This window comes from Balaenoptera physalus, assembly GCF_965194825.1.
Source record: "Balaenoptera physalus genome assembly, chromosome: 12".
NCBI classification, from domain to species: domain Eukaryota; kingdom Metazoa; phylum Chordata; class Mammalia; order Artiodactyla; family Balaenopteridae; genus Balaenoptera; species Balaenoptera physalus.
In genome coordinates, this window is record NC_138897.1 from 27534777 (window position 1) to 27562419 (window position 27643).

At 45.7% G+C, this 27643-nt stretch overlaps 1 protein-coding gene and 1 long non-coding RNA gene across 4 annotated transcripts in view; one reads left to right on the forward strand and one right to left on the reverse strand.

Annotated features, from left to right (window-relative positions):
• Nucleotides 1-4399: 4399 nt before the first annotated feature.
• Nucleotides 4400-9206, reverse strand: LOC309639443. The gene is made up of 3 exons (XR_014251646.1): nucleotides 9082-9206; nucleotides 6566-6814; nucleotides 4400-5591 (listed from the first exon to the last, which is right to left on the reverse strand). It is a non-coding gene; the product is annotated as an uncharacterized lncRNA (long non-coding RNA).
• A 109-nt stretch (nucleotides 9207-9315) lies between these two features.
• The window catches only part of ST8SIA5 (ST8 alpha-N-acetyl-neuraminide alpha-2,8-sialyltransferase 5), a 67223-nt gene continuing 48895 nt past the window's right edge, over nucleotides 9316-27643 (forward strand). For 2 of the 3 annotated variants that reach the window (XM_082416629.1, XM_082416630.1), the window contains exon 1: nucleotides 9318-9767. In XM_082416629.1, the coding sequence (XP_082272755.1) occupies nucleotides 9637-9767 (131 nt within the window). In that variant the 5' untranslated portion in view covers nucleotides 9318-9636. Of the gene's footprint in view, nucleotides 9768-27643 lie in introns of all 3 variants that reach the window. The other variant, XM_082416631.1, reaches the window with a different exon arrangement.

Genomic DNA, 27643 nt, shown 5'->3' on the forward strand with positions numbered 1-27643 from the left:
CTGGGGATTCCTGACCACCTTCACAAGTTCGTTAGGACTCAACTCTCCCTCTATCTCCAGCCATAGTAAGTACTGTTGTCTAGAGTTGTACAGCTTTATAGTTTACAAAATGCTCTTACAGCTTTACATTTAACCTTCACAGACCTACCTCCTTTGAGGGGTAGGTATTATATTTTCCGGTTTACATATGAGGATACCAGTGGACTAGAGAAAGTAGCTGTCTCTCCTGAGCTCACAGAGCTGTGACCTAAAGCGTGTCACCTTCTGACTCCCCATCCCTAGCTCTTTCCCACCATCCAACAGCATCCCCACACTCCAGGACACTGTCAGCCACTCTCTCCCACCTGGCAGGCTTTGCAGCCAAACACCAGGGCATTCAGAAAACAAACATAATCTGGTTCCTCACTTGTAAATTGGCTGACCTGTTGCCTGGCTTCTCTCTTTTCCTATGAGCTGGGTGACTGTAGTCATGGGTGTAGCACCGGTAAACCAGTAACATGTGTTGGGGGTTGGTGGGATGGGCAGGAGACAGAGCCCTGCCCAGCATGGGTGATGTTGTACATGGTTCTGAAATGGCATTTCTGGGATGTTGAAGGGGCACAGGTCCCTGCTCTCTCATTTCTTTTTTCTCAGCACTACTCGGTCACAGGAACAGTGTCCTATTAAAAAGAGGAAAAGGGAAACATAAGTGAAAAAAAAAATGCTGCTCTTGGTGGACACGGCGATTGACTCTCCAACATTCATTCCTTCTTCTACTCTGTAGCAGCAATGTGGTTTCTGGAATTGACCCCAGCTCTTGGGGAGGGTTCTTAGTAAACTAAGCCAACTATGATAACACCATTGCCTTGTCAGTGATTGGTTCAAGGACCCAGATATAAGCCAACCCCGTGCATGGCATCCGTCCAGTGATTATTATGGGTCCCAGGTTGGGGGAGAGTGTCTTTCTCTTTCTTCCTCTCTCTCTCTTTCTCTCTCTGTTCTGCTAATGTCTCAATTATTGCTGACAGCCACTATATAACCATGAGGACAGCCATGCTTAGGAAGAAACCTATACTTTACATGGCAGAGCTAAAGATAGAAAGAACCTGGGTTCTAGAAATACTGGTTAGCCAATTGTTGATCCCACCTCACCTCTAACTTTTCTGTTATGTGGGAACATAAATTTCCCTATGGCTCCTGTTATTTTACTCAAAAGCTCTTAACTGGTGCACTGACCTTCAAGACACAAGATTTATTATCTCCAGAAGTGAGATGGAGTCTCATCAGGCAGCCCATATTCATGCTCAGTGGTTCCTGATGACCAGGGGCATGTATTTATGGTAGAGCTGCTCAAAGTTAGAGGGCATTCTATGCATGGGAATGTCATCCTGTGATCTCCAGGCTGCACTTCAAGGATAAATGAATCTGTGCTAACCTGTTGCCAATGGATAATGGATTAACATGTTATAATCTACCAGGCCTTTGTAGACATAATGCCTGAACGCAGGGGAATGCCTTTTACAGTGACTCTTATGTCAGTGGATAGGGCTTTTGCATGGGGCTCTGCCTATCACATGATGTGGACCAGGGGCACACCTACAGCCTGTGGGCCAACTCTGGCCATGCCCATTCGTTTCTGTATTGGGCAACGGCAGAGCTGCCTGCAACAGAAGGGGTATGGCCCATGAAGCCTACAGAACCTGGCCTTTCCAGTAAAAGCTTGCTGACCCCTGGTATACAGCACCGTCTGCTTGGCCTGTAAGTAACAACGGTCTGGGCAAACCCACCACATAGCAAGGCCAGGCTATCCTACTGGTGACTATGCCTGTGGACGAGGCTCTGTTTTCAGGGTCTTCAGGCAGAATACATCAATCCTGTTGTTTTTCACATGAAAGTATTGACAAGAAAACATTACAAGAAGTTTCCTTTAAAGAGTCCTGTTTCCACTAACTCCTATTATAACGTCAGATCCATGTTCCTCCAGAAAACCACTCTCCATTAGGTTGCACTGAAGACACAGGAGGATGTGGTCAAGGTGCTGCTCACCTGAAGGTTTCTTCCCAGTTCTCTCTGTGCAGCTCTCCTGGGACTGGCCTTTGTTACAGGCACAGACGATACTTCACATTACATTTCCTTCCATCAGGAGCACTGAACCAAAGCTATCAGAGCCTTTCCCAAGAGCAGGGCTTTAAAAGGGAGGGGGAAGAGAGGGTTTGTGTACCAGGAACCAGAGGGAGCCCTGGGAAGTGAAAAAAAAAAAAAAAAGTGTATCACAGACAGGCTCTGAGCTGTCCCAGTGTACAGTGGACCTGCTCCGAGCATGCTTACCAATTTCCAGGAATAGCAAATGAGCTGGATGGTGAAGCACTGACTACAGTGACAGCTTTCATGAAGCAGTGAGCCTGTGCCTCTACTCCTTGCCTGCTCCCCTGGAAGGGGCAGAGAATGCCTTCTCGAGTTGGTACAGTAATGAGAGATCCATGGTGGGGCTGCCTGCCAATGGGGTGTGGGGCGCTGCAGCAGTGGGGAGGGGTCTGGTGTTGGCAGGGAGCAGGAAGATAAGCTGTCACATCCGTGTCTTTGCAGGCATTTCTCCCTCAGACTGTTCTCCCCCAACCTGCAGATTGATTTATCTAAAATGCAAATCTGAGCATATCATTCCCCTACTTAAAATCTTGCGACAGTTCCGTGGACAAAGTCCCAGCTCCCTGTGCTCTGGCTCCTGCCACCCCCCAGCCTCATCTCCAGCCACACCGACGGCTGTGCCACGTCTGCTGCTGTCCACGGGCTCCTCTGCCCAGCGTGCCTCGTCCCAGTGCTCTACCTGGCCAACCTCCTTACCTGTCTCAATTCATGTCAAACACCGCCTCCTCTGGACATCTTCCTTGCCATTCGGCCCCTGCCCACCTCCCCACCCCTGACACCCCGATTTGGGTTTACAGTCACTCTTATCCTGCTCTAGGGTGCTGTGTGTCTGTCCTCACTGCGCTGTGAGCTCCTTTAAGGGCACAGACTATGACTTACTGATCTCATTTCCCTGGCATGTCATACAGCACCAAGAACATGGGAGCACCTCCATCACGGCTACCAAACATCTGCAGCTTTTAGGACCCAGGACGGCGGGTAAATGACGCGTGCTCTGCTGTGGCCATGGCGTTAGGGCTGGGAACCTCCCCTGGTGCTTTAGAAATGGATGATCACAGCGGAGCAGTCATCCTTTTCCATTTCTCAGGTACCTAAAGAACATTAAACATTTCTAGGCAGCTACATTGATAGGCATTTTTTGAAATTCTAGCATTATACAGACCAGCAGCAAAATGTGTCTCGGGGCCAGCCCTGGGTTGTAATGAAAAACGTTCAGCTGAATTTGTCAATGCTCTTCCTCAAAGGACAGGACCTGATCCCAATGTTTCTACCCCAGGACTCTGCCTTTAAGGTGAGCAAAGGAGATCCCAGGTCCCTTTTTGGCCACCATGTCATCTAAATGTGTTCGTTTTTTGGCTGCGCTGCACGGCTTGTGGGATCTTAGTTCCCTGAGCAGGGATTGAACCTGGGCCCTTGGCAGTGAAAGTGCGGAGTTCTAACCACTGCATCGCCAGGGAATTCCCTCTAAAAGTGTTTTGAGTGACCTTATTATAAACCGTGTAGCTGTATCTATCTGTGGGAATATGACATGCCCGAGGTGGAAATGAATCTCTCTGCGCTGCAATGCCCTGGATGTATAAACTATTATGGAATAATAACGTCTCTACCTTTTGAAGCAAACTGGATAAACTGGGGCAAGTACAGGAGAGAAATACCTGTGTAAACAAAAAATGTTGCCCGCCTTTCCAGTTCTACAAGGATAAAGCCATTAGTCACTGCAGTCACCCACCGACAATGAGCCCTGAAGAAAATTCAGGATGGAGAAAAACAGGAAGCATTCTGTGCTTTGGATATACTGGCGCCTAGATAGTTAAGATGTGTATCTAAAGAAAATTTTCAAGTGATCCCAGATTCTTGCATCTTCCCATACATAGAAAAGCACTAAAATCGTTAACTTGAAATGTCCGTTCTTTGTGATTAGCAATCATCTTTTGATGTTTGACTATATGTTTATTCCAGTAAAAAAAAATTCATGTATCCTGGCTCCTCCTTTACCTCTTTGGCATAGTTCCTCAGAGCTGTCTGAGAGGCTGTCTCCTGGGCTGTAGTCCTCAGTAAGGTCCCCGAATAAAACTTAACTCACAACTTTATGTTGTGCATTTTTCTTTCAGTTGACACCTGGGAGGTGGTGCTGAGACAGAAGAAGGATGTTTCTCAGGTTGGAGATGTGAAGGCCAAAAGGTGACTTCATATCCATGTTCAAGATTATTTCATAAATTATTTAGAACAAAATTCGTACTTCATAAGGGAACTGAACAAGGAGTTTAAGTTATACTTACAGTCTACAATAATAATTTATTGAAAACAAGACTGATGTCACAGAGTCCAGTGTCTGAAGCTGCCCATGCAAGTGGCAAACCCTGGCTCTCTGGATTACGAGGCCATCCCTGGGCATTTCTAGTCAGTGGCCACAAGACACCTTCATCCCAAAGTGTCCCCAAACCACAAATCTGCCTTGTTCATACAAATATAAAGATGCACAAGAACGGCATGTTCTTGTCACAAACTCCTTGAACACATGGGTGGAATGCCACTTACATAATCTGGCAGGCTGCAGTTGTGACGTTTGTTATAAAACCCAGCTTTCTTTTCTTTTTTTCATCAAAATTAAAAACCTTTTGTTTTAAAGGAAAAAAATCAAGAAAGTAAAAAGACAACCCATACAACAGGAGAAAAGTTTTGCAAATTATATATCTGATAAGGGACTTTTTTTTTTATAGTGGATGTATTTTAAAAAAATTTTTATTGGCGTATAGTTGCTTTATAATGCTATGTTAGTTTCTACTGTACAGAAAAGTGAATCAGCTATACGTATACATATATCCCCCCTTTTTTGGATTCCCTTCCCATTTAGGTCACCGCAGAGCACGGAGTAGAGTTCCCTGAGCTTTACAGTAGGTTCTCATTAGTATCTATTTCATACATAGTATCAATAGTATATATATATGTCAATCCCAATCTCCCAATTCATCCCACCACCCCCGTTTCCCCCTTGGTAAACCCAGCTTTCTTAAACCAGTAGAAACCTCTAAGATCTTTTCCAAATAGGAATCTTTCCATTTTCTATTGGAGACAACGCTCACAGCATGAGTAATGCCCATCAGTTATCAGTTATTTAGCAGATTGTGCCAGTGTTGACATTTATTCTTGGCTTAATTGTGCATGAGTGTGTGTTTTAAACAATGATGCAGCTGTCCCCATTCCCGGCAATTAGGATATAAAAATGGTGTTCGCTGAATCTGGCAGAGGGACCAGTTCTCCATGTGTTTACTCTTTTGTTTGCAAGGCCTTCTGAGTATTTGCTGCAATTCTACAATCATAAGATCAATTTGGCTTAAAACAGAACCATGTTTCCATTAATAGAAACAACAGGGACTGCAGACCTCCATGTTTCAAGATCTTCAGTCTCTTGACTCCATCATAGATGCTTGCGATTGTGTGTATGTGAAAGACACTTCTTTGACTTCCTGTGGAGACAGGTTTAAAATGCCATTAGGATCAGAAGAGCAGTGTCAGCAGAGATCTGGACTATTGCTAATCATCTGCAGAGTATCAGGCGATCCAAATACCTCCCATATGTAAGTTCCAGGGCCCCAGTGGACACCAAAATCCACCAGTGCTCAAGTCCCTTACATAAAATAGCATAGTATTTGCATAAAACCTATGCACATCTCTAGATTACTTATATTACCTACTACAATGTAAATGCTATGTAAACATTTGTAAATACAGTTTAAATGCTATGTAAATAATTGCTGGTACACAGCAAATTCAAATTTTGCTTTTTGGAACTTTCTGGAGTTTGGATTTTTTTCCAAATATTTTTAATCCCTGGTGGGTTGAGTCTGAGGATGTGGAACCTGTGGATATGGAGGGCCCACTATACTGCCACGAGATTCTATCTATGGCTAATGCCAGCATCAATATTCTTCACTGCTGATTCATGCAGGTGACCAGGCCATTGAGGAGAGACAGTATCCAGGGTTTAAAGCTGTTATTTTCTCTTGACTATTTTGGCTCTTGGCTTGGTGGGCTTTTTGCTATTAGATTAGCTAGTTAGTATCAGCTAGGATGGGACCAGTTCCTTATTTGGTCATGGCAAGTCTGAATAAATTACCTATGAAAAAATAACTTATCCCTTTGGAAACTGTTTAGCAGTAGTCACTAAAGCTGAGCATAAGTACTCCATGCCCCAGCAGTTTCACTTCTAAATCCTGATAGCCAACAGATACGCACGCATTTATTCACCAAAAGACATGCACTGGAACGTTCATGGCTGCAACTACGCAGACGTCCGTCAACAGGAGAATGGATAAACAAGTTGCACTACAGTCCAACAATGGCATACTATAAACTGAACTCTAACACACAAGGCATTAGTTTTCTGTTGCTGTGAAACAAATTACCACAAACTTAGCAGCTGAAATCAACACACACTTACCAGCTCACAGTTGTGCTAGTCTTAAATCTGGGCCTGGTGTAGCTGGGTTTTCTGCTGAGGGCCTCACAGGCTGAAGTTACGGTGTAGGTGCTGAAGCTCAGGATTCTCTTCCAAGTTCATTTGGGTTGTTAGCAGAATTCGGGCCCTTTTTTGTGACTGGAGGACTGAGGTCCCTACTTCCTTGCTGCCTGTCACCAGGAGCCAATGTCAGCTCCTAGAGGCCATCTGTATCCATGTGAACCCTTCAATCTTCAAAACCAACAATGAAGAATTTCCCTTGTGTCAATTCCTCTCATACTTCATTTCCCTTTCAACAGAAAAAGCCCCATCCTTTTTCAGGGCTCATGTGATCAGGTCCACTGAGAACAATCTCCATACCTTAAAGCCAACTGATTTGGGTCTTAATTACATCTGCAAAATGCCTTTACAGCAGTACCTAGATTAATGTTCAATTGAATAACTGGGAGAGGCTGTGAGTACAAGAGAGAATGAGGAATCTTGGGGGCCATCTTAGAATTCTGCCTACCACACAACAGGGATGAATCTCACAGTCAATGGTGGGCAAAGGCAGTCAGACATGAAAGAACATATAATGTATGATTCCATTTCCAGCTTCCATAAAATGCAAGAAAAGGAAGCACTGATCTTTGGTGTTAGAAGTCAAATGGTGGTTATTCTTGAGTGTGTAGTAACTAGAAAGCTGCAGGAGGAGATTCTGGGGGACTGATAATGTTTTTGTTTCTTGATCTGTGTGCGCCGATTACATGGTGTATTTAACTTGTGAAAACTCAGCAAGCTGTACATTTTTAGAATAATTTGGATTTATTATTTTAAAATAGACTCGTTTGGTTTTTCCAGGGAAGCATGCATCCAAAGACAGCTATAAGTGTCGGTACCTGATGTGAGTGGAGAATAAGCAGGAAAGGAAAGGAAACAAGAGAGTGTCTTGCCTGGCGTGATGGTGATATACCTTATGCACACTGCGGGCAAGGGCCAACTAAGTGAAGAGCTAGGACTCTGTTAACTTGAGCCTGCGTGCTGGACCTGCTACATAATTTATGTGGCACATTGCAAAGTGAAGTACTGGGCCTCCTTGTTCAAAAATTGAGAATTTGAAGACAGTAAGAGTGGAACGTTAAGCCAAGGCTGAGGGTGTGGGTTATGGCACTGGTCCCACTTGCTGGAAGCCAACCCTGCCTGTGGGTGTGGGAGAAAGAGCTACCTCTTGGATTCCAGTCTTTGAGCTTTGAACCTATTGACTGTAGACTGGGTTAGCCGGAGCCTAGGAGGTGCTAACTCATTAGTATATGCAAAAGCAAGCACTTTGATGTGCAAGACACCGATCAAATGTGGGGATTATAATAATAATGGACCATCTAAATGTTTATGTATTATTTCTTTCGTTGGCTAAAACGCCTACTGGCAACCTCATGGATAATATGCATTTGATACATAGATAGCACAGGGTCCACTTTCACCTTGTAAATTAGCATGAATTCCAAGACATTGGTGGAACCCTAATCATGAGATTTAACCATGTGTTCTTTGGTCTTTTCAGTTCAAAGAGCAAACTATTAAATGCCGAGACCAGAATATTGGAGTCTGGGCACTTCACCGTCAAAGTTCTTTTTCTTGCTGAGAGATTCGAGTTCCAGTCAAGTTCCAAGTTGAAGCCCCGACCTGACTCTAGAACCTCCCTGACTGGCTGGAGGGCCCTGGGAAGGGGCGCCCTAGAATCATCCAGTGAGGGCTACTTGGTGACCGCCGGGGGCACGTGACTCCCAGGCGGTGGAGACTCGCAGCGCCAGGCTGCCAGGGCTGTGGCTGGGCGTGCGGGGTGGGGTGCGGGGGGAGGGGAGGAGGGGGGAGCACAGTTCGGGGTTAGGATTTCTGATGCGGTACGGCTTTGGCATTGCATTTCTGTTTATTTTTCCCTGGTGTGCACCCTTGACGCACAGACCTTTCTAGACAGTGACTTACTAAAGGTTTGGGGGACAGTGGCTCCCGAAGGCGGCCAGCTGCCTGACCTAAGATTTATGAGTGGTTCCAAGGATGAGACAAGGTCCCAGTGTCTCGGTGACAATGAGGTCTTTCTTTGACGAACAAGCGGGAGCTGCGGCTGGAGAGTGGGAGGAGGCCTGTGGCCCTGGCGGAGAGCCCCTGAATCTCCTCCCTGCTGGAGTGGGGCGCCCGGGACGCGGGCGGGCGATCCCGCAGGCCATCAGCATGCAGGAGCCGCGCGCTCCGTCCTTGAAGGGCTACCCGGCTGACCTTGCTCCGCTTTCTCCGGAGAAATCTCCCCGAGAGCGCGAGGACGCGGCCGCGGCGGTGACTCGGTGCCTTGCGCGCCGCATGCAAATGCTCCCCTCCAGCCAGCCCAGCTCTGCAGCCGCGGTTTCCCTTCCTGCCTCCTTTTTAAATTCCACGATTCAAACCCGGCGTTTTCAGCTCCACCCCTCACCCTTTCCATCGCCAGCCTGTCTTCAACCAGACTGTCCGGGTGTTTTGTCCCCTACCTCCCATCTGCAGAACTGAAGGCCGACCTTCGCGCTCCCTCGCTGCGGGCCCGGGGATCGGACGTGGCCCGCCAGGGCCGGGCACTGCGCTCGAAGACCGATCTGGAGCCCGGCCGGAGGGGGCGGTGTGCGGCGCTCTCGGGCGCACAGGCGGACCTTGCCCGTGCCCCGCTCCCCATTGGCCGCCACCTCGGCAGGAGGGGCCGCCCGCGCTCAGGGCACCTGGCGTCGCCTCTCCGCAGGGAAATCGGAGGCTGCCGGGCGCGGACGCCGGGAGGGAAAGGCATCCGGAGGGAAGGCTCGGGGCCGCTGTCGAGTTCCCAGAGGCCTGCCCTGTTCTGCCAGCCGCCCCGCCGCGGGCGATGCTCGGATGCCCCTGCTACGGCTTCGCCAGCAGGAAACTTTGCCCGGAGAAGTCCCCCATCCTCCTGACCGCGCGGAGAGGCGCCTGGTGGGCCGCGCGCCCCCGGGGGCCCCGCAGCCCCGCGCGTGATTGCGGGGGCCCCCAGGCGCCTGGCGCACGCCGCGCCCCGCTGTGCGCGAGCGGCCGCCAGGATGCGCTACGCAGACCCCTCGGCGAACCGGGATTTGTTGGGGAACCGAACTTTGCTCTTCATCTTCATCTGCGCCTTCGCCTTGGTGACCTTGCTGCAACAGATCTTGTATGGCAGGAACTACATCAAGAGGTAAGAAAGTCCGAGCGCGGGTCGGGGTGCGCGGAGCCCGCGGGTGAGTCCCCAGGTGGCGGCCGCAGCATCCGCCTCGGCGTCCCCGGGGTGAGCGACCGTGGGGTCTGCATTTAGCCTCGAGCACCGCCGCGTTAGGTTCGGGTCACCGCGCTCCGAAGCGCATCTCTCCTCCCAGCTAGAGGAGAACGCCTGCCCAGCGCTGGCCGGAGGCGCCCAACAACTTTGTTCTGTTGTGAAAAATGCGGGACAGGTTGGAGTTCGGAGCGGCCAAGCTGACGATAAATCCATGTGAATGCCCTGAGCGGCCGCAGGGGTCAAATCGGTGTCCCCAAATCTACAGCGCCATGGCCACTTGGTTGGAGGGGAGGCTGCCGGGTGTGGAGGGCTCAAAATCGGATAGGGTTACCACTCTAGTCCTGAACTTTTGTGGGGGCCCTTAGGGGAAAAAGCATATTGTTCCCCGCAGGAGTGCCGGGTTAGGTTGGGGGGATAATGGACTAGGACGACGCGACAGAGATAGTGAATCCTTATAAACCAGTAACCACTGGATCTGTGAAACTCACAACCTGATCCCTCTGAAACAGATGGTTCTTTCTCATCCTTACGCAGAAGGTCAGAGCTGCAGCAGAAGTTAACTCTCCCCTCCTGGGCTCTCCTCCCACCCCACCTCATCCACGGGCAAACTCCATTAAGAGATAGAGCAGTAGGAGGTGTCACTCAGAAACTCGGGCCCAGCCTCAGTCCCTGTGTGTGCGGAAAATATACGGAAATGCCAACCGTTTTCTTCTGCCTGCCCTGCTGGCTGAGGGGAACAGCGTCGGGTTACTCTGCCTGGTTTCAGGGCTTGGGGAGAGGGCTGCCCTAGGATCCTCCCATTTTAGAGCCTCTTTTGGAAAGAACCCGCCTCTCTTTTCTGCTGGAGGTTTTTCCTTTGCTGTCAGTTGTCTTCCTACTCTCGCTGCCCCTCCCCGGCGAGGCTGATAGAAAACAAAATGCCTGGCTAGCTATATAAACATCCCGTCTTCTCTAAACTTCTAAATAATAAAACAGTTGTTCTCTTTTCATCCTTTGGATTCCACATCAGTCATTTGTGCCCCTAGTCTGGGCGGCAGTCAGGGATGGGAGAGTGACATTGCTGCCGGGCCTTGGCTCACAGAAGGAAAGCCAAGCAGTTAGGCCATTTTCCGCTCCATGTCCCAGAGCTGGGTAGGATGAGGCCCCTTGGCCAGGACATTTGTTTCCAACCAGCCACTGCTCCTGAACTTCCCGGAGAGCGTTTTTCTCTGGTTGAGGGCAGCTGACGAGCTCTGCCTGGTGCTGGTATCTTTAAAGGACATTTTCAGAGAGTCTCCCGGCTTGCTGGAGCCCATTGGGCCTGCTGCCCCCCAGAGATGACCCTGCTGGGCCCCAAATGGCCTGCTTGCTGCACTTGCTCCTCAGCAGGATGGCTCTGGGCTCCTACCCCCTGCTGGCACCTACCCAGAGCTGCTGAGGCTGCCGGGATCATTGCCGCCTCGTCAACAGTGGGAGAATATCCGTGCCCACGGCAAACGGCAGCTCAGCTTCCGAGTGCTTGCCCCGGCAGGCCCTCCCTGATCTTGGGTGGATGCGCCGGCTGCCCGGAGTTCAGCGGGCATACCAGTTGCATCCCATCCTCTCACACAGAGACCCTGAGCCCCTCAGTCTCAGAGGCCACCTCACAGGCCTCACTCCAGGGACTGGATAAATCCAATCAAGCAAGCAAAAGTTGCATGTATTCAATCCTGGCAGGGCATCATGGGGTCTTTAAAGAAGATGATGTGGTCCTGGTGTCCAGGGGGCTTGATGTCTACTTGGGGAAACACAACGGCCACAAATGAGATAGGAATGAGCGTTGAAATGTTTAAGGCGGGAGGCACCACTGGGCTGGAGCTGTTAGGGAAGACTGCCCGGAGAAGGCTTGACCTGAGTGGGCCCGTGAAGGAAGGAGAAGCTTTGGGCAGGTGAGCGGAAGTGCACATCAGGAACCGAAGAGCTCAGGAGCAAAGGTGAGGAGATGTGGCACTGCCTCCTCGCACCTCTCCCAGGTTGACCCTACCTGTGCTGTTGCACTTGGCTTAACCTTTGGTTAGCTGCTTCTGGAGGCTGTCCTGACCTTGAACCAGGTTGCGGCTGCCACATCGGAGCACGAATAGCACCTGCTCCCCTATCTTGTTTCCTACACATCTCATCACTGTAATGAATCGACTTGATGGGATTATTGGTCTGTCTCCTGTGTAGAAACACTTGAGTGTTCCTCCAGCAGATGTCCTGGAACAGCCTGCATCAGAGTCACCTGCATGGCCATTGAAATGCAGATTCCCGGGCCCCTCTCTGGCGGTGGGATCCAGTAACCTGCTTTTTTAAACAAGCTCCTCAGATGATTTGTAACAAGTCCTCTCTGCTGCTCTAGGTCCGTGGTTGTCAATAGAGGGCAGTGTTGTTCCCCAGGCAATGCCTGGAGACACTTTTGCTTGTCACAGTGGGGAGAGGAGAGCATCTGACATCTCGCAGGCTGAGGGCAGGGATAGGGCTAAAGATGCTGCAATGCATGGCCCGTCCATGACAAAAGACTTATCCAGTCCCAAATGTCAGCAGTGCTGGGGGGGGGGGAACCCTACTCTAGATGAAAATTCCATGAGGTAGGGGTTCAGTCTGTTTTGTCCGCAGCTGTACCCTGAGTGCCAAATATGGTGCCTGGCACACAGTAGGTTCTCAAAATACTGGGTAATGAAGAAACGATTGAAAGTGGTGTGTGCGTGCACACGGGCAGGGGTAGTGATCACAGGGACATAGTGAAGACGTGGATCCAACTGGCGTAAGGGGGAGTGTAGGGAAGGAGGGGACAAACGTAATATTGGGTCAGCGGCTTCAGTGAAGTGCTTTGCAGATTGGGAAGGACAGTTGGAACTTGGTTCATTAGGCCATAGGGAGCCACATGTGATCCTTGAGTAGAGTAGGGATGTGATCAAAGCCTTTTAAGGAAGGGGTAGAGAAAGGGAGAGAAGGGGAGGCTGTTGTCACAGCCTGGTCAGAAGTGAGAACGTGGTGCTGGGGGCAGGTCTACTTTGGAGCCAGGGATTCATTTGTCCATTCTTTGCTTCTGTGCTGAGCTGTGTGGATGCATTCGGCAGAGCCTTCATTGTTTGATGTGACACAAAGAGCTCAGGGGCACAAAGAGGGCCAGCTGTTCCGGTGAGAATCAGGGACAGATTACACCAGAAGGAAGTGGGGGTGTGAGTCAGTCTGCATTCTTTCTTTGGGCCCCTGGCTTCTCCCTGTGCTGTACAGGGGACACTTCCGGGAAAGGGAGTGGAGGGGAGATGGAGGGGAGGAGGAGGGAGGAGGAGAGGAGGAAGGTGGGGCAGCGCAGGTGGCTTAGCGGGCTCAGGGTCTCTACAGGAGAAGGTGCGCTGTATGTGGATTAGGAGGGAAAGGCAAGAAACAGAGCTGTGAAGTTTGCCCTTGGTGCTTCTTGGATCCACATCTGTTCTTGATTGAACAAATCCTTAACGAAGATTTCCTACACGCTGAACACCACAATGGTGTGCAAGACAGACACAGCCCAGGGTTCTCGGGAGCTCACAGTCTATGGGGAAGACAGAAGGACACATAACACATACACAAGCCACACTGGAGGTGTGGACAAGGAACTCTAAGGATGTGGAGGGAGCCATAGTGAATCAGGGTATCTTCAAGGTGCAGGGAGGCATTTGAAGGAAGTCTTAAGGAAAGGGGAATGACCCCTAAGAACATGGGAATGTGGAAGGATGGGGGAAGATACCCAGATTGAACAACGGTAGAAAGGTGCAACGGAGACTTGAGTAATTCTTCATACCTCATATATAACTGGGGGGCAGGGTGGGGCAGGGTGAGGCAGGCTGGGCCGGGTGATGGAGAACTAAGTGGGAAATATGTGAGAAGGAGCTTGTCTGGAGCAAAGAGGGTAACAAGTTCGAGTCTAGATCTGCTCAGACACTGCAAGGCAATCCACTTGGAACTCTCCAGCAGCTCATTGAAAAGGAGCTCGGGAACTGTGGGTGGACCAGAGCCAGACTAACAATGGAGATTTTGGAGTCGCCAAGCATCAAAATCAGCATTTTTCCAACTTTTATGATTGTTATCCGCAGTTAAGAAATATGTTATACCCAGAGATCTAGGGCACACTCACATACACATCCAACTGCATTTTGTGAAAGAATATTTGGCCTTATTATGAGAAATTCACTTTAATATTTTCTATTCTACTTCATTAAATAATTCTGTTTCACTTCATTTAAAACATAAATTCAGCCTTAAAAAGGAAATTCTTTTTTTAAAATTTTTATTGTGTTATAGTTGTTTTACAAAGTGTGTTAGTTTCTACTGTACAAAAAGGACATTCTAATGCATGCTACAGCATGGACGAACCTTGAAGATGTTATGCTAAGTGAAATAAGCCAGTCACAAAAGGACTAATATTGTATGGTTGTACTTATATGAGTAGTCAAATTTATAGAGACAAAAAGCAGAATGGTTGCCAAGGGCTGCAGGGTGGAGGAATAGGGAGTAAGTGTTTAAGGAGTACAGAGTTTCAGTTTGGGAAGATGAAAAATTTTGGAGATAGAAGATGATGATGGTTGCACAACAATATGGTTGTGCTTAATTTTGCTGGACTGTACACTTAAAACAGTTAAAATGGTAAATTTTATGTTATGTATATTTTACTGCAGTAATTTTTTTTAAAAATTCTGGGGGCAAACCCCTGAATTGATTTTATAATCTGTTGGTTGAAACCCTTAGTTAGAAAAACACTGGCCTGTGTGATGGAATTGTATGAAATCACCCAGGAGAGAGCAGAGTGAAAGATGAAGATGGGCAGGGAGGGGCACAGAGGAGAGCCTCGAGGGGTGCCTGCACCTAAGGGCTTGAGAGAGGAGAGCTGGCCGGAAGCTGTGGCCGCAGAGAGGTGCAGGGGAGGGAGGAGATGGAGGTGTTGAGGAAACTAGGGATAAGGGCACCAGGCTGAGAGTGGGCACCTGTGACTTGCACTGCAGAGGGATCAGGTATGAAAGGGCCAGTCGGGGTTTGGCACTAGAGGCAAGGGAGGTCTTGGGGTGAATGTTGGGGACAGGGCCAAAAGAAGGATTTTCTAGAATGAGGGCATGGAAATTGTCCCCTCTTCCTTTGAGCCCTCCACTGCTCCAAATTCCCTTCGTTAGTGCTAAAATCTTCACATAAACTCATATCCCTGGAGTGTTAAGGACTTCAGTTACTCATACTTTAACAGAGGGGCAGGGAAAGGGCAATGTTTCTGTTCTTTTGTTTGTTTTTTTTAAGGTAGAAAGGACATTGTGTGATCTGGTCGCAACCTGCCTTTTAAACTTAATCTCAGAGGATGACTAGATAGGCATGGGCCTTGAATGCCCTCCTTCACTGTCTCTCAGTGGAGCTTTATAATTTGAACATTTTTTGTTAGATTTATCTCTAGCTGCATAGTTTTTACTGCTATTGTAAAAAAAAATCTTTAAAAAATTATATTTTCTAACCATTTGTAGCTAGTATAAAAAATAAATTTGATTTCTTTGTATATTGATTTTATAATCAGCAAGCTTGAGGATAATAATAATAATCAACACATAATAATAATAATTTATCTGTACAGTCTTCTGGGATTTCTTTGTAGACTTTTTTTCCCCTTTCATTACAACCATCATACCTTTTTTAAAAAAATTAATTTTTATTGGAGTATAGTTGCTCTACAATGCTGTGTTAGTTTCTACTGTACAGCAAAGTGAATCAGCTATATGTATACATATATCCCCTCTTTTTTGGATTTCCTTCTCATTTAGGTCACCACACAGCACTGAGTAGAGTTCCCTGAGCTATACAGTAGGTTCTCATTAGTTATTTATTGTATACATAGTATCAATAGTGTATATATGTCAATCCCAATCTCTGAATTCATCCCCCCCCTTTCCCTCCTTGGTGTCCATACGTTTGTTCTCTATGTCTGTGTCTCTATTTCTGTTTTGCAAACAAGATCATCTATACCATTTTTCTAGATTCCACATATGTGTTAATATATATTTGTTTTTCTCTTTCTGGCTTACTTCACTCTGTATGACAGTCTCTAGGTCCATCCACATCTCTACAAATGACCCAATTTCGTTCCTTTTTATGGCTGAGTAATATTCCATTATATATATGTACCACATCTTCTTTATCCATTCCTCTGTTGATGGACATTTAGGTTGCTTCCATGTCCTGGCTATTGTAAATAGTGCTGCTATGAACATTAGGGTGCATGTGTCTTTTTGAATATGGTATATGTCCAGTAGTGGGACTGCTGGGTCATATGGTAGTTCTATTTTTAGTTTTTTAAGGAACCTCCGTACTGTTTTCCATAGTGGCTGCACCAATTTACATTCCCACCAACAGTATAAGAGGGTTCCCTTTTCTCCACACCCTCTCCAGCATTTATTGTTTGTAGATTTTTTGATGATGGCCATTCTGACTGGTGTAAGGTGATACCTCACTGCAGTTTTGATTTGCATTTCTCTAATAATTAGTGATGTTGACCATCTTTTCATGTGTTTCTTGGCCATCTGTATGTCTTCTTTGGAGAAATGTCTGTTTAGGTCTTCCACCCATTATTTGATTGGGTTTTTTTTTTTTTTTTTTGATATTGAGCTGCATGAGCTGTTTGTATATTTTGGAGATTAATCCTTTGTCAGTTGCTTCGTTTGCAAATATTTTCTCCCATTCTGAGTGTTGTCTTTTCGTCTTGTTTATGGTTTCCTTTGCTGTGCAAAAACTTTTAAATTTAATTAGGTCCCATTTGTTAACTTTTATTTTTATTTTCATTACTCTGGGAAGTGGGTCAAAAAAGATCCTGCTGCGATTTACGTCAAAGAGTGTTCTGCCTATGTTTTCTTCTAAGAGGTTTTATAGTGTCTGACCTTACATTCAGGTCTTTTATCCATTTTGAGTTTATTTTTGTGTATGGTTTTAGGGAGTGAAGTAAAACTGTCACTGTTTGCAGATGACATGATACTATACATAGAAATCCTGAAGATGCCACCAGAAAACTATTAGAGCTCATCAGTGAATTTAGTAAAGTCACAGAATACAAAATTAATACACAGAAATCTCTTGCATTCCTATACACTAACAATGAAAGATGAGAAAGAGAAATTAAGGAAATAATCCCATTTACCATTGCAACAAAAATAATAAAATACCTAGGAATAAACCTACCTAAGGAGGCAAAAGACCTGTACGCAGAAAACTATAAGATGCTGATGAAAGAAATCAAAGATGACAAAAACACATGGAGAGATATACCATGTTCTTGGATTGGAAGAATCAATATTGTGAAAATGGCTATACTACCCAAAGCAATCTACAGATTCAAAGCAATCTCTATTAAATTACCAATGACATTTTTCACAGAACTAGAACAGAAAATTTTACAATTCGTATGGAAACACAAAAGACCCTGAATAGCCAAAACAATCTTGAGAAAGAAAAATGGAGCTGGAGGAATCAGGATCCCTGCCTTCAGACTATACTACAAAGCTATAGTAATCAAGACAGTATGGTACTGGCAAAAAAACAGAAATATAGACCAATGGAACAGGATAGAAAGCCCAGAGATAAACCCATGCACATATGGTCACCTAATCTATGATAAAGGAGGCAAGAATGTACAATGGAGAAAAGACAGCCTCTTCAATAAGTGGTGCTGGGAAAACTGGAGAGCTACATGTAAAAGAATGAAATTACAACCCTTATACCTTAATTTACTTTTCTTATCTTACTGTGCTGATTAGGACCTTTGATATCATGTTCAATAAAAATGTCATAGAGAATATCCTGGCCTTAATTCTGATTTTTTTCCTTAAATATTTTTTTTAAAAAAGAATAGCTATATTGAAATATACTCATAAATCCACCCATCTATAAATTCATAAAATTCACCCATTTGAAGTATACAATTAAATGGCTCTTAGCATATTCACACAGTTATGCATCCCTCACCACAATCAATTTTAGAACATTTTCCTTACCCTGCAAAAGAAACCCTGTACCCCTTAGCCATCACCCCCTAGTACCCCTATATCTCCCAGCTCTAGAAATGAATAAATACACTGATCTGTCTCTATGGATTTGTCTATTCTGGACATTTCATATAAATGGAAACATACAATATGTGGTCCTATGTGACTGGCATATTTCACTAAGCATATTTTCAAGGTTCATCCATGTTGTAGCATGTGTCAGTTCTTCATTTCTTCTTTTTTAATTTTTATTTTATATTGGAGTGTAGTTGATTAACAATGTTGTGTTAGTTTTGGGTGTACAGCAAAGTGATTCAATTATACATATACATGTATCTATTCTTTTTCAAGTTCTTTTGCTATTTAGGTTATTACAGAATATTGAGCAGAATTTCCCGTGCTATACAGTAGGTCCCTGTTGGTTATCTATTTTAAATATAGCAGTGTGTATATGTCAGTCCCAAGTCAGTACTTCGCTTCTGTTTATTGACGAGTAATATTCAATTTATGGATATACCATATTTTATTTATCCATTAATGATGGAATTTTTGGGTTCTTTCCACATTTTTGCTGTTATGAATAAGACTGCTATGAGCATTTGTGTACAAGTTTTTCTGTGGACATGCGTTTTCATTTCTCTTAGGTGTATACCTACAAGTGGAATTGTTGGGTCATATGGTAACTCTATGTTTTACCATTTGAGGAATTGCCAGGCTGTTTTCTGAAGTGGTTATACCATTTTACATTCCCTCCAGCAGTGTATGAGGATTCCAAGTTCACCACATCCTTGGAAACACTCATTATTATCTGTCTTTTTGATCAGTCATCTTAGTGGTTTTGAAGTGGTATTTCATTGTGGGTTTGATTTTGTGTTTCCCTGATGGCTGGGGCTGTGGAGCATCTTTTGTGTGCTTATTATTGGCCATTTGTATATATTCTTTGGAGAAATGCCTATTCATATTCTTTGCCCATTTTTAAATTGGACGATTTGTCTTTTCATTATTGAGTTTTAGGTGTTCTTTATAGATTTCAAATATAAGTCTCTTGTCAGACATATGATTTGAAAAATATTTCTCTCATTTTATGGGTTGCCTTTCACTTTCTTGATGATGTCCTTTACAGCATGAAAGTTTTAATTCTGATGAATTCCAATTCATCTACAGTTTTCATTAGTTGCTTGTGCTTTAGGTGTCATATCTAAGAAACCATTGCCTGGGTACAATATCCAATGTCACAAAGATTTACACCTATGTTTTCTTCTAAGAGTTTTTATAGTTTTAGCTCTTATGTTGAGGTCTTTGATTCATTTTGAATTAATTTTTCTATATGGTGTCATTAATCCTGATTTTAAGGGAATTGGTGGTAAAATGTCACCATTGAGTCTGTGTGCTTAGTTTTGTTTTGTTTGTTGTTGTTTTGTAGATATCCTCTAGTAGGGTAAAGAAGGTTCCCTTGCGGAGTATGCTAACAAGTTTTGTTGTTTTACTGTGTTTGGATACTAATTTTAATCAGATGCTTTTTCTACATCTATTGGACGATATGGACTTTTTCTCCTTTACTCTTTTGATGTGGTAAATTGTACTAATAGATGTTAAACTTATAATTTTAGAGATAAACCCATACTGTTCATGGTACATTATTTGTTTTATATGATGTGAGATTTTATTGACTAATATTTTTATTTAGGATATTGTATCTCATGTTCTTGAATGATATTGGCATGTAATTTTTTAAACGCTATTTTTGTCTAGTTTTAAAACCAGCCTTGTAAAATGAGTTGGGAATGTTTCCTCTTTATCTGTTTTCTGGAACAGTTTATGGAAGTTTGACATTTATTTTTTGAAAGCTTCGTAGAATTCACCTGTATAGCCACCAGCACCTAATGTTTTCCTTGTTAAAATTACTAGAATTTTAGAATTAAATTACGGATTATTAGAATTAAATTACTAACTCTGTTTCTTTAATGGTTCAAGACTGTTCAGGTTTTTATATTTCTTCAATCATTTTTTGTCAAATTTTATTTTTACAGAAAATTTTCAAAAGATTTCAGATTTATGCGTACAAAGTTCATAATATTCTCTGTTACAGCTGAGTTTTGGCCACTTTTTTTATTCCTAACATTGTTTATTTGTCTCTTTTTCTATTTTTTTACTGATCTTTATTGAATGGCCAGCTTCGGGCTTCACTGATTTCTCTCTTGTATCTTTACTTTCTATTTCATTAATTTTTATGCTTTGCTTTTATTCTAGTATTATTTTTCTAACTTCTTAAGTTGGATGCTTACCTCTTTAATTTTCAGTCTTTAGTATTTTCCATTGTAAACTTCTAAGGTTGTAAAATTTCCTCTAAATAATTCTTTAGTTATAGCCCTATGTTTTGGGATGATGATGATGATAACAGCAATTTGGTGTTATAGTGCATTTACCATATGCCAGGTACCAGCCCAAGTGGTTTATATATTACCACACTGAATTCTAACAACAAGTAATAGATGCAATTACTATTCTCATTTTATAGGTGAGGAAACTGAGGAACAGTGAAGTTAAGTAATTTGTTCAAGGTCATACAGCTTGTAACTACCAGAAGTATTTTCATTGTCTTAAACTTTTTATGTATTTATACATTAAAAAAATTTTTGGCTGCGTTGGGTCTTTGTTGCTGTGTGTGGGCTTTCTCTAGTTTCGGCGAGTGGGGGCTACTCTTCATTGTGGTGCATGGGCATCTCATTGTGGTGGCTTCTCTTGCTGTGGAGCAAGGGCTCTAGGTGTGTGGGCTTCAGTAGTTGTGGTGCGTGGGCTCAGTAGTTGTGGCTTGCAGGCTCAGTAGTTGTGGCACATGGCCCTAGTTGCTCCACGGCATGTGGGATCTTCCCAGACCAGGGATCGAACCCCTGTCCCCTGCATTGGCAGGCGGATTCTTAACCACTGTGCCACCAGGGAAGCCCCTTTCATTGTCTTGAATTCCAAATATTTTCTAATTTCTCTCATGATTTATTTATTTTTGCTCATAAATTTAGAAATGTTTTAAAATTTCCAACTACTTTATTTATCTTTTTGAATTTTTAACCCAAATTCATTGTGATAATAAGAGAATATGGTATTTATAATGCTGATTCTTTGAGATTTGTTGAGATTTTCTTTGTGATCTAGTATGTGGTTGATTTTCATCAACATTAGGTGTGTACTTGAAAAAAATGTGATTCTCTCATTGTTAGGTGCAGTATTCTTACTTGTCTTTTCTATCAAGTTGTCTTTTTTAATTTTTCAATCTTCTGTATCCTTATTTTTTTTGTTTTTTGGCTCAGTTGTTCTGTCAATTTCTAAAAGATGTGTATAGAAATCTTCCTCTGTGATAGTGGATTTATCAGTTTCTCCTTATCAACTTACCAACTTTTACCTTATACATATTGAAGTGATGTTATTGGATGCATACTAGTTTAGACAAATTGTCTTTCTAGTGAACTGAATCTTTTATTAAAGTGTAGTGAGCTTATTTTTAGTAATATTGATACATTGAACCTTAAAGCTGATGTTGTCTAATATTAATATAGTGAAGCAGCTTTCATTTGGCTAGTATTTGCTTGTCATGACTGTCTCTATCCTTTTTTACTACATTTCCATGTCTTTCATTCCATGTCTATGTAACCAGCATATAGTTACAGTTTTTATATCTAGTCTGACAATATTTATCTTTTACCTGGAAAGCTTAGTGTATCTACGTTTATTGTGATTACTGATGAATACCATATGATATTAGAATATTATTTCTACCATCATATTTTGTGTTTTTTATGTATTCTGCTTTGCTTTTTTTTCTGTCTTGCCTTTGGATTATTTGTGTTTTCCTGGCTATAGGAAGAGGTTTCTAACGAGAATCTTCATCTTGGGTAGGCCCTGTTGCCATTGCAAGGGAAGCATGAATCATGGGGATTGAGCGATGCCCCAAGGACAGCCACTGGCTTTAGAACTCATCTACTATTTCCTTACCATATTATTCATCCACTTAAGAAGGAGTTTTACACATATTATGTGTATTTTAGTTGTATTTTAGTGTTTTGTAGTGGGAGATGTTGCAGATTGGGTTCCCTGGAAAGCAGACTCTTTGCCAGAGACTAGAATGCAGAAAGTTGATTAAGATGTGCTCTTGGGATCAACACCTGAAGAAGGGAGAAGGAATAAGATTGAGCAGGGGGAGAAATTGAGCTGCAGTGCAGTCCCAGAAAAGGCCTTAGGCACCCTGTAGGATTCCCTGAGTTGAGCCTTCCTCAGGGTGAGGAGGCTGGGCCTTTGTACATCTGGGTTGAATTTTCAGTCATTGGATGCAGCTGCCTCTGGAAGAGGCTGGTCTTGACCAAGTTGGCTCTTCTTGCATGAGGCAATTCCCAGAGGGAACTGAGAGCTGGGGGCTGTCAACTCTGGGCACCCCCAGAAGGTGGGGAAGAAATCCTTCATTCCTGAAAGGGCACCTGCCACGGAGGGTTTTTCAGTCTGCCATTTTGCCAGAAATAGAAGTCCTCGAATGTCTCCATCCCCTATGCCCTCCCCAAACAAAAGTCTTACCCCCATGATCAGCCTGTTTCTGAAGCCCCACTATTTTCTTTGAAAGAACAGAGTTCTCAAGGCTTTATTAAAGTGACTTTTCCAAAAACTTGAGGAGCCCACTATACCTGACCCCTTTAGTGAAGACAGAACAACCCACCTTGCAAGCCCCAAAAGGATCACCTGAAGCCCTACTCTTAAAGGAGAACATCGCTTCTGCCATCCAAGGGTCTTTTATACACCTCACGTCTGTCCTGACTCTGTGCCTTTAGCCACACTGTGTTTCCACCTGCTATGCCTCCCTGACTGTCTCTCTGCCAGTCCAAATCCTGCTTCTCCTTTTGTTCTCAGCCCACAGTGCGCTTCCCCTGCTTGAATTCATAGCGCTTGTGCTGTCTGTACCTAGCACAGGCTGCCCAGCACTGTCGTGTTGCTTTCTGTGTGACTGCACAGCAGGCAGGAGCCCAGGCTGGGCCTGCCTTGTCCTGCCTGGTGTAGACAGGACTGCTCTATACTCTGTCTTCCCTCCAGCCTTCCTCTTTCCTGTGCCTCAAGGGGTCAGATCTGGGCTGCCTGCATATGCTGGTGCAGGCCTGAAGCTTGAGGATATGAAACTGGGTCAAGGAAAAGTACAGCCTGACTTCGTGCTGTATCTCAAGAGCACGTTCGAAGGCTCTCACCGCTGATCCAACTCTCCCCCTACCCAGGGGCAAAGCCCTCTGTTTGACTGCCTGGAGAAACAGGCACAGCCCCAGGAGGTGGGGATCACAGGCACTGGAGGATCTAGCGGGGGGTGGTTCTGGAGGGGGACGGTGCCTAGCGGGGACAGGGTGGAGATGGAGGGCGCCCTAGAGAGGAGGAAGGGGCTGAGCTGACCACCGCCTGGGGTCTGTGCTTCGCTGGCAGAACCGCTACAGTTCTGCTGGTCAGAGCAAGTTTTGATGGGGCATCTGCTGTAGGGCTGGGACTTGGGGGAGGCAAGCAAGGAGCCCAGGGGACAAAGTTTAAGGAGGCTCCTTCTCAGGTGTCGACCCTGTGCTTGCACAAGGTGGAGGGTGGGGCCGCCCTCGATTTTGTGCCCTGGGTGCCTTGCTTGCCTCCCTCTAGTCCTGGCCGTGGGCTCTCTGTGCCCAGCTTGCACTAGGTGGTGGGTTTTAATCAGCTTCCTGTCCCTTCCCCAGATGTCCCTCAGGGATGCAGAGCTGCCCTCTCACTCCTCGCCCTTGCCCATCTCTCTCTCTGTTTTTTTTCTTTTTGATATTTGTACTTTCCAGGCAAATTTTACCTCTTAGAGGATCTGGTTTCTCCCCTTTGACTTATCCAGGCCTGTTCACTTCTCATCTAATAGGCTCTCATCCAATAATTCTCAAATTTAGCTTTCAACCCTATGTGTAGGGACCCCCCCCACCCCTCCACATACATACACCTACAGGTGATGGATTCATCAGGTAATTACATGAGTTATTAATATTCATTAGGGGTTCATGAGCCAGGCTCTAACCTAAACAGATAATCCTAAATGAGGATTATCTCATTTAATCTTCACCATAGTCCTGTTAAACAGATACAATCCTCCTCATTTAATACTCAGAGAGGATGAATAACTTTTGTAAGTCCGCACAGCTTGTAAAACCCTTGTAAGAGATATTTTATTCATCTCTGAATTTCCAGGACCTAGCACAGAGCCAGACATTAATTGTTGAATGAATGGTGCATACAAAGAGAATCCCCCAATTTTTTCCCTACAGTCAATGAATGTCCATTAAACACTCATTCAGCTTTGTGCTGGGCGAGAGGGGATGTTACTCAAGAATTATTATGCTACATGTCCTTAAGGAACTTACAGAACCCTGAAAGAGACAAACATGAAAAATAGGTAAGATGGTATATAAATACATTTGGAATTGTGTGACATAGACTATAAATCTTGTAGGTTTCAGAGGAGACAGCAATCAGGATGGTGAGTAGTGAGGTGGGACTTGATGTGGGCTTCAGAGAACTAGTGGGTTGCAGAGACTGGGGTTGGAGATACTCTGGGGGACAGGCTGGGGTGCTGAGGCTGGAGGAGCAGGTGATGGAAGTCACTGAAGGCTTTTACATTTCTCTTTGTTCCCTGGCGCTCTGAGGCCAATGGCCTCTCTGGTCTTGGTTTAGTCTTAGGTAGTAAGAGTGGGTGGCTTAGATGCTTTTGTCACAGGCTGGGCTTTGCCAGACCCTTTGAGGGGGCCCACAGGTCCTGCCGAGGCCCTGGACTGTGGAGGGATGGAAGTGAGGCAGGTAAGCCAAGAGGTGTGTGTGTGATGCCAGGCATAGAGGGGGATGGCGTTAATGGGAGAAACAAATACCCAAATCCACAGACGCTCAGGTTCCTTACAGTCAGCCCTCTGTATCTGCAGATTCCACATTCATGGCTTCAACCAACCATGGACTTGGAACCTGCCAATGCGAAGGGCTGACTGTACCACAGTCTGGGGACTTAAACAACGGAATGTTATTGTCATACAGTTCTGGAAGCTGAAGTTTAAGATCAAGGTGTCTGCACGGGGGTTCCTTCTGAGGGCCGAGAGGAAGAAGGAACCCCATGCCTCTCCCCTAATTTCTGGTGGTTTGCTGGTAATTTTGGGCAATTTTTGGCTTGTAGATCTCTGCCTTCATCTTTTCTTTTTCTTTTTCTTTTTTTAATCAATGAAAGCTTTTACTTTCTTTTTTTTTTAATTTTTTAAAAAAAATTTTTATTTATTTATGGCTGTGTTGGGTCTTCGTTTCTGTGCGAGGGCTTTCTCCAGTTGCGGCAAGCGCGGGCCACTCTTCATCGTGGTGCGCGGGCCTCTCACTATCGTGGCCTCTCTTGTTGCAGAGCACAGGCTCCAGACGCACAGGCTCAGTAATTGTGGCTCACGGGCCCAGTTGCTCCGCGGCATGTGGGATCTTCCCCGACCAGGGCTCGAACCCGTGTCCCCTGCATTGGCAGGCAGACTCTCAACCACTGTGCCACCAGGGAAGCCCTCTGCCTTCATCTTAACACAGGTTTTCTCTCTGTGCACGTGTCTGTGTCCAAATTTCCCTTTCTTTATAAGAGCACCAGTCATATTGGATTAGGGGTCCACCGTACTCCATTGTGACCTCATCTTAATTTAACTAATTACATCTGCAACAACCCTATTTCCAAATAAGGTCACCCTGGGATTAGCACTTCAACATACGATTTTTTTTGGTGGGGGCAGGGAGACACAATTCAATCCATAACAGCCAAAGGAACTAAGAGGAACCAAGGCTGGGGCAGGAATGAAATGATTGGAGAAGTTTAGCTGGACTGGGTTCCACGGGTCTGGGGAACAGTGTGAGGTACTAACCTCGGAGACACCTGCACATATAGAACCTGGGGGCTGCCATAGGATGGAGAAAATAGAATAAGTGGGCGCTCTTGACAGAGAGAGTAGTTGGAATGAATGCTTGGATGAGTGTTTGAGGGAACCCTCCCCCATGTCCACATCACTCCATTGCCATCCAAGGAGGGAGGGGGTCCCTGCCCTGCTCTCTGTGGTGTGCTGTTTGCGGCCTGAGTCCCGGAAGAAGCTGGAGGGCTGGTGTGCGCATCCCCATGGTACCCCATGCTCCTCCTGAAAGTGGCCCCCCTCCTTGAAGTAAATGTTGAGCAAAGATTTGGCAAAGAGTAGTTGGAAGGGCTGTGACATTTTTGGATGGCCTAGGGTACCCACTCTTTGGGTCTGGCCCTGACAGTAGAGGTCTGGAACGCCAGGCAGGGGAGCAGGACTGTTTGGAGGTTGGCCGGGGGGCAGCCCAGCTTCTCTGTGATGCAGAGGCTGGGGTGGGGCGAGGTTGCCCCAGAGTTGTGCCTGGAGCTCATCTGGTTTCTCTCTCTGGACCCCTCCCATGGCTGGTGCCCCCGTGTGCACCCTCCCCTCCCTGCACCTTGGCACTGGCTATACTTGGACTCCCTGCAGGCCACTCCTTAGCCAGAGGCTTCTGCAGAACCATGGATGGCCTTGGCATCCAGGAGGCTTACCGGCACCAAGGGCCTTTCAAGGAGGTCAGCCCTTTGCCACCTGCCTGCGGACCCCCACCCATGCCAGTGCCCACCACTTGCACCACCAGCCTTCTTTCTCCTCTGGGGGTGGAAAGCATGGGGGGGGGTCAGCCTGGGGAGTTCCCCCCATTCCTGTCCTCAGGATGCTTCACCTGCAGCATCTTTTCTGTTGCCCCCAATGAAAGGCTCCACAGACAAACCCTGGGGAATGAACGCACTTCCCTTTCCCCCTGAGGTTCTTCTTGGGGGGGAATGTTACCATCAGGGAAATAAAGTGAGTCACTAGTGAGTCAGGATGGAGACCGGGTGAGGGAGTACGTGGAACCTGGTAATTATGCCCATTAATCCCCCTGCAAAGGCTTCGCAGCCGGCAGGCACTTCCTCTCTGAGCTGGGTGGAGAGGGCCTCACCTTCTCCGAGAGGGCCTTCCTGACCACCCACCCCAGCTCCTTCCGTGGACCTGGGGACAGCGGAGGACTGTGGGAGGGGAGGAGGGCAATCTGCAAGCCCCGGCGGGGGAGGCCGAACCCCCAGACTCCTGGGGGCCCAGCTGAGTTCTTTGCTCAGAAGACGACATTGGTCACCTCCCTCCTAGATGGCTTTGAGGGGCCGCAGAAAGGTGGCGCTGCTTCACGTGCCACCTGCCCTGGACCCCTTGCCAGCCCCAGAACGAGCCACGGTACTCATGCCTCAGGCCCCTGCAGGCGCCAGTCCTCTTCCGGACCATCCTTTTCTGGATCCACCTGTTTCCTCATCACCTACTTCATATCCTGCTCAGATGTCACCTCCTCAGGGAGAAGACCACCCTATGTGGAGTAACTCCTCACCCCAAACTCCTTATTCCCCTTGCCACCCTTTATGTTTTCCACAGCACTTTTCACCATTTGACACATTGTGTGTTGTGTCTCCTATTAGCTTATCTGTCTCCCTCTGGTCAAAATTATGTGTCACTGGGTCAGGGCCTTTGCTAGTTTGTTCACTGTTGAACCCCAGCCTGGCATGGCTGTTCAACAAATATAAAATAATAAAATAATATATGTATATGTATATATATACACACACACACACACGTCTACATATATAATGAAATAAAAATAGCATGAATGGATAAAGGAAAGATATCATGTCAGCTGTGAGGTACAACATAAGTGCTTTGCTGATTAGTTATAGAAGAGTGGTTATACATGTGATTTGACAAGCTTGGTGTGAAAGAAATGGCTCATTTC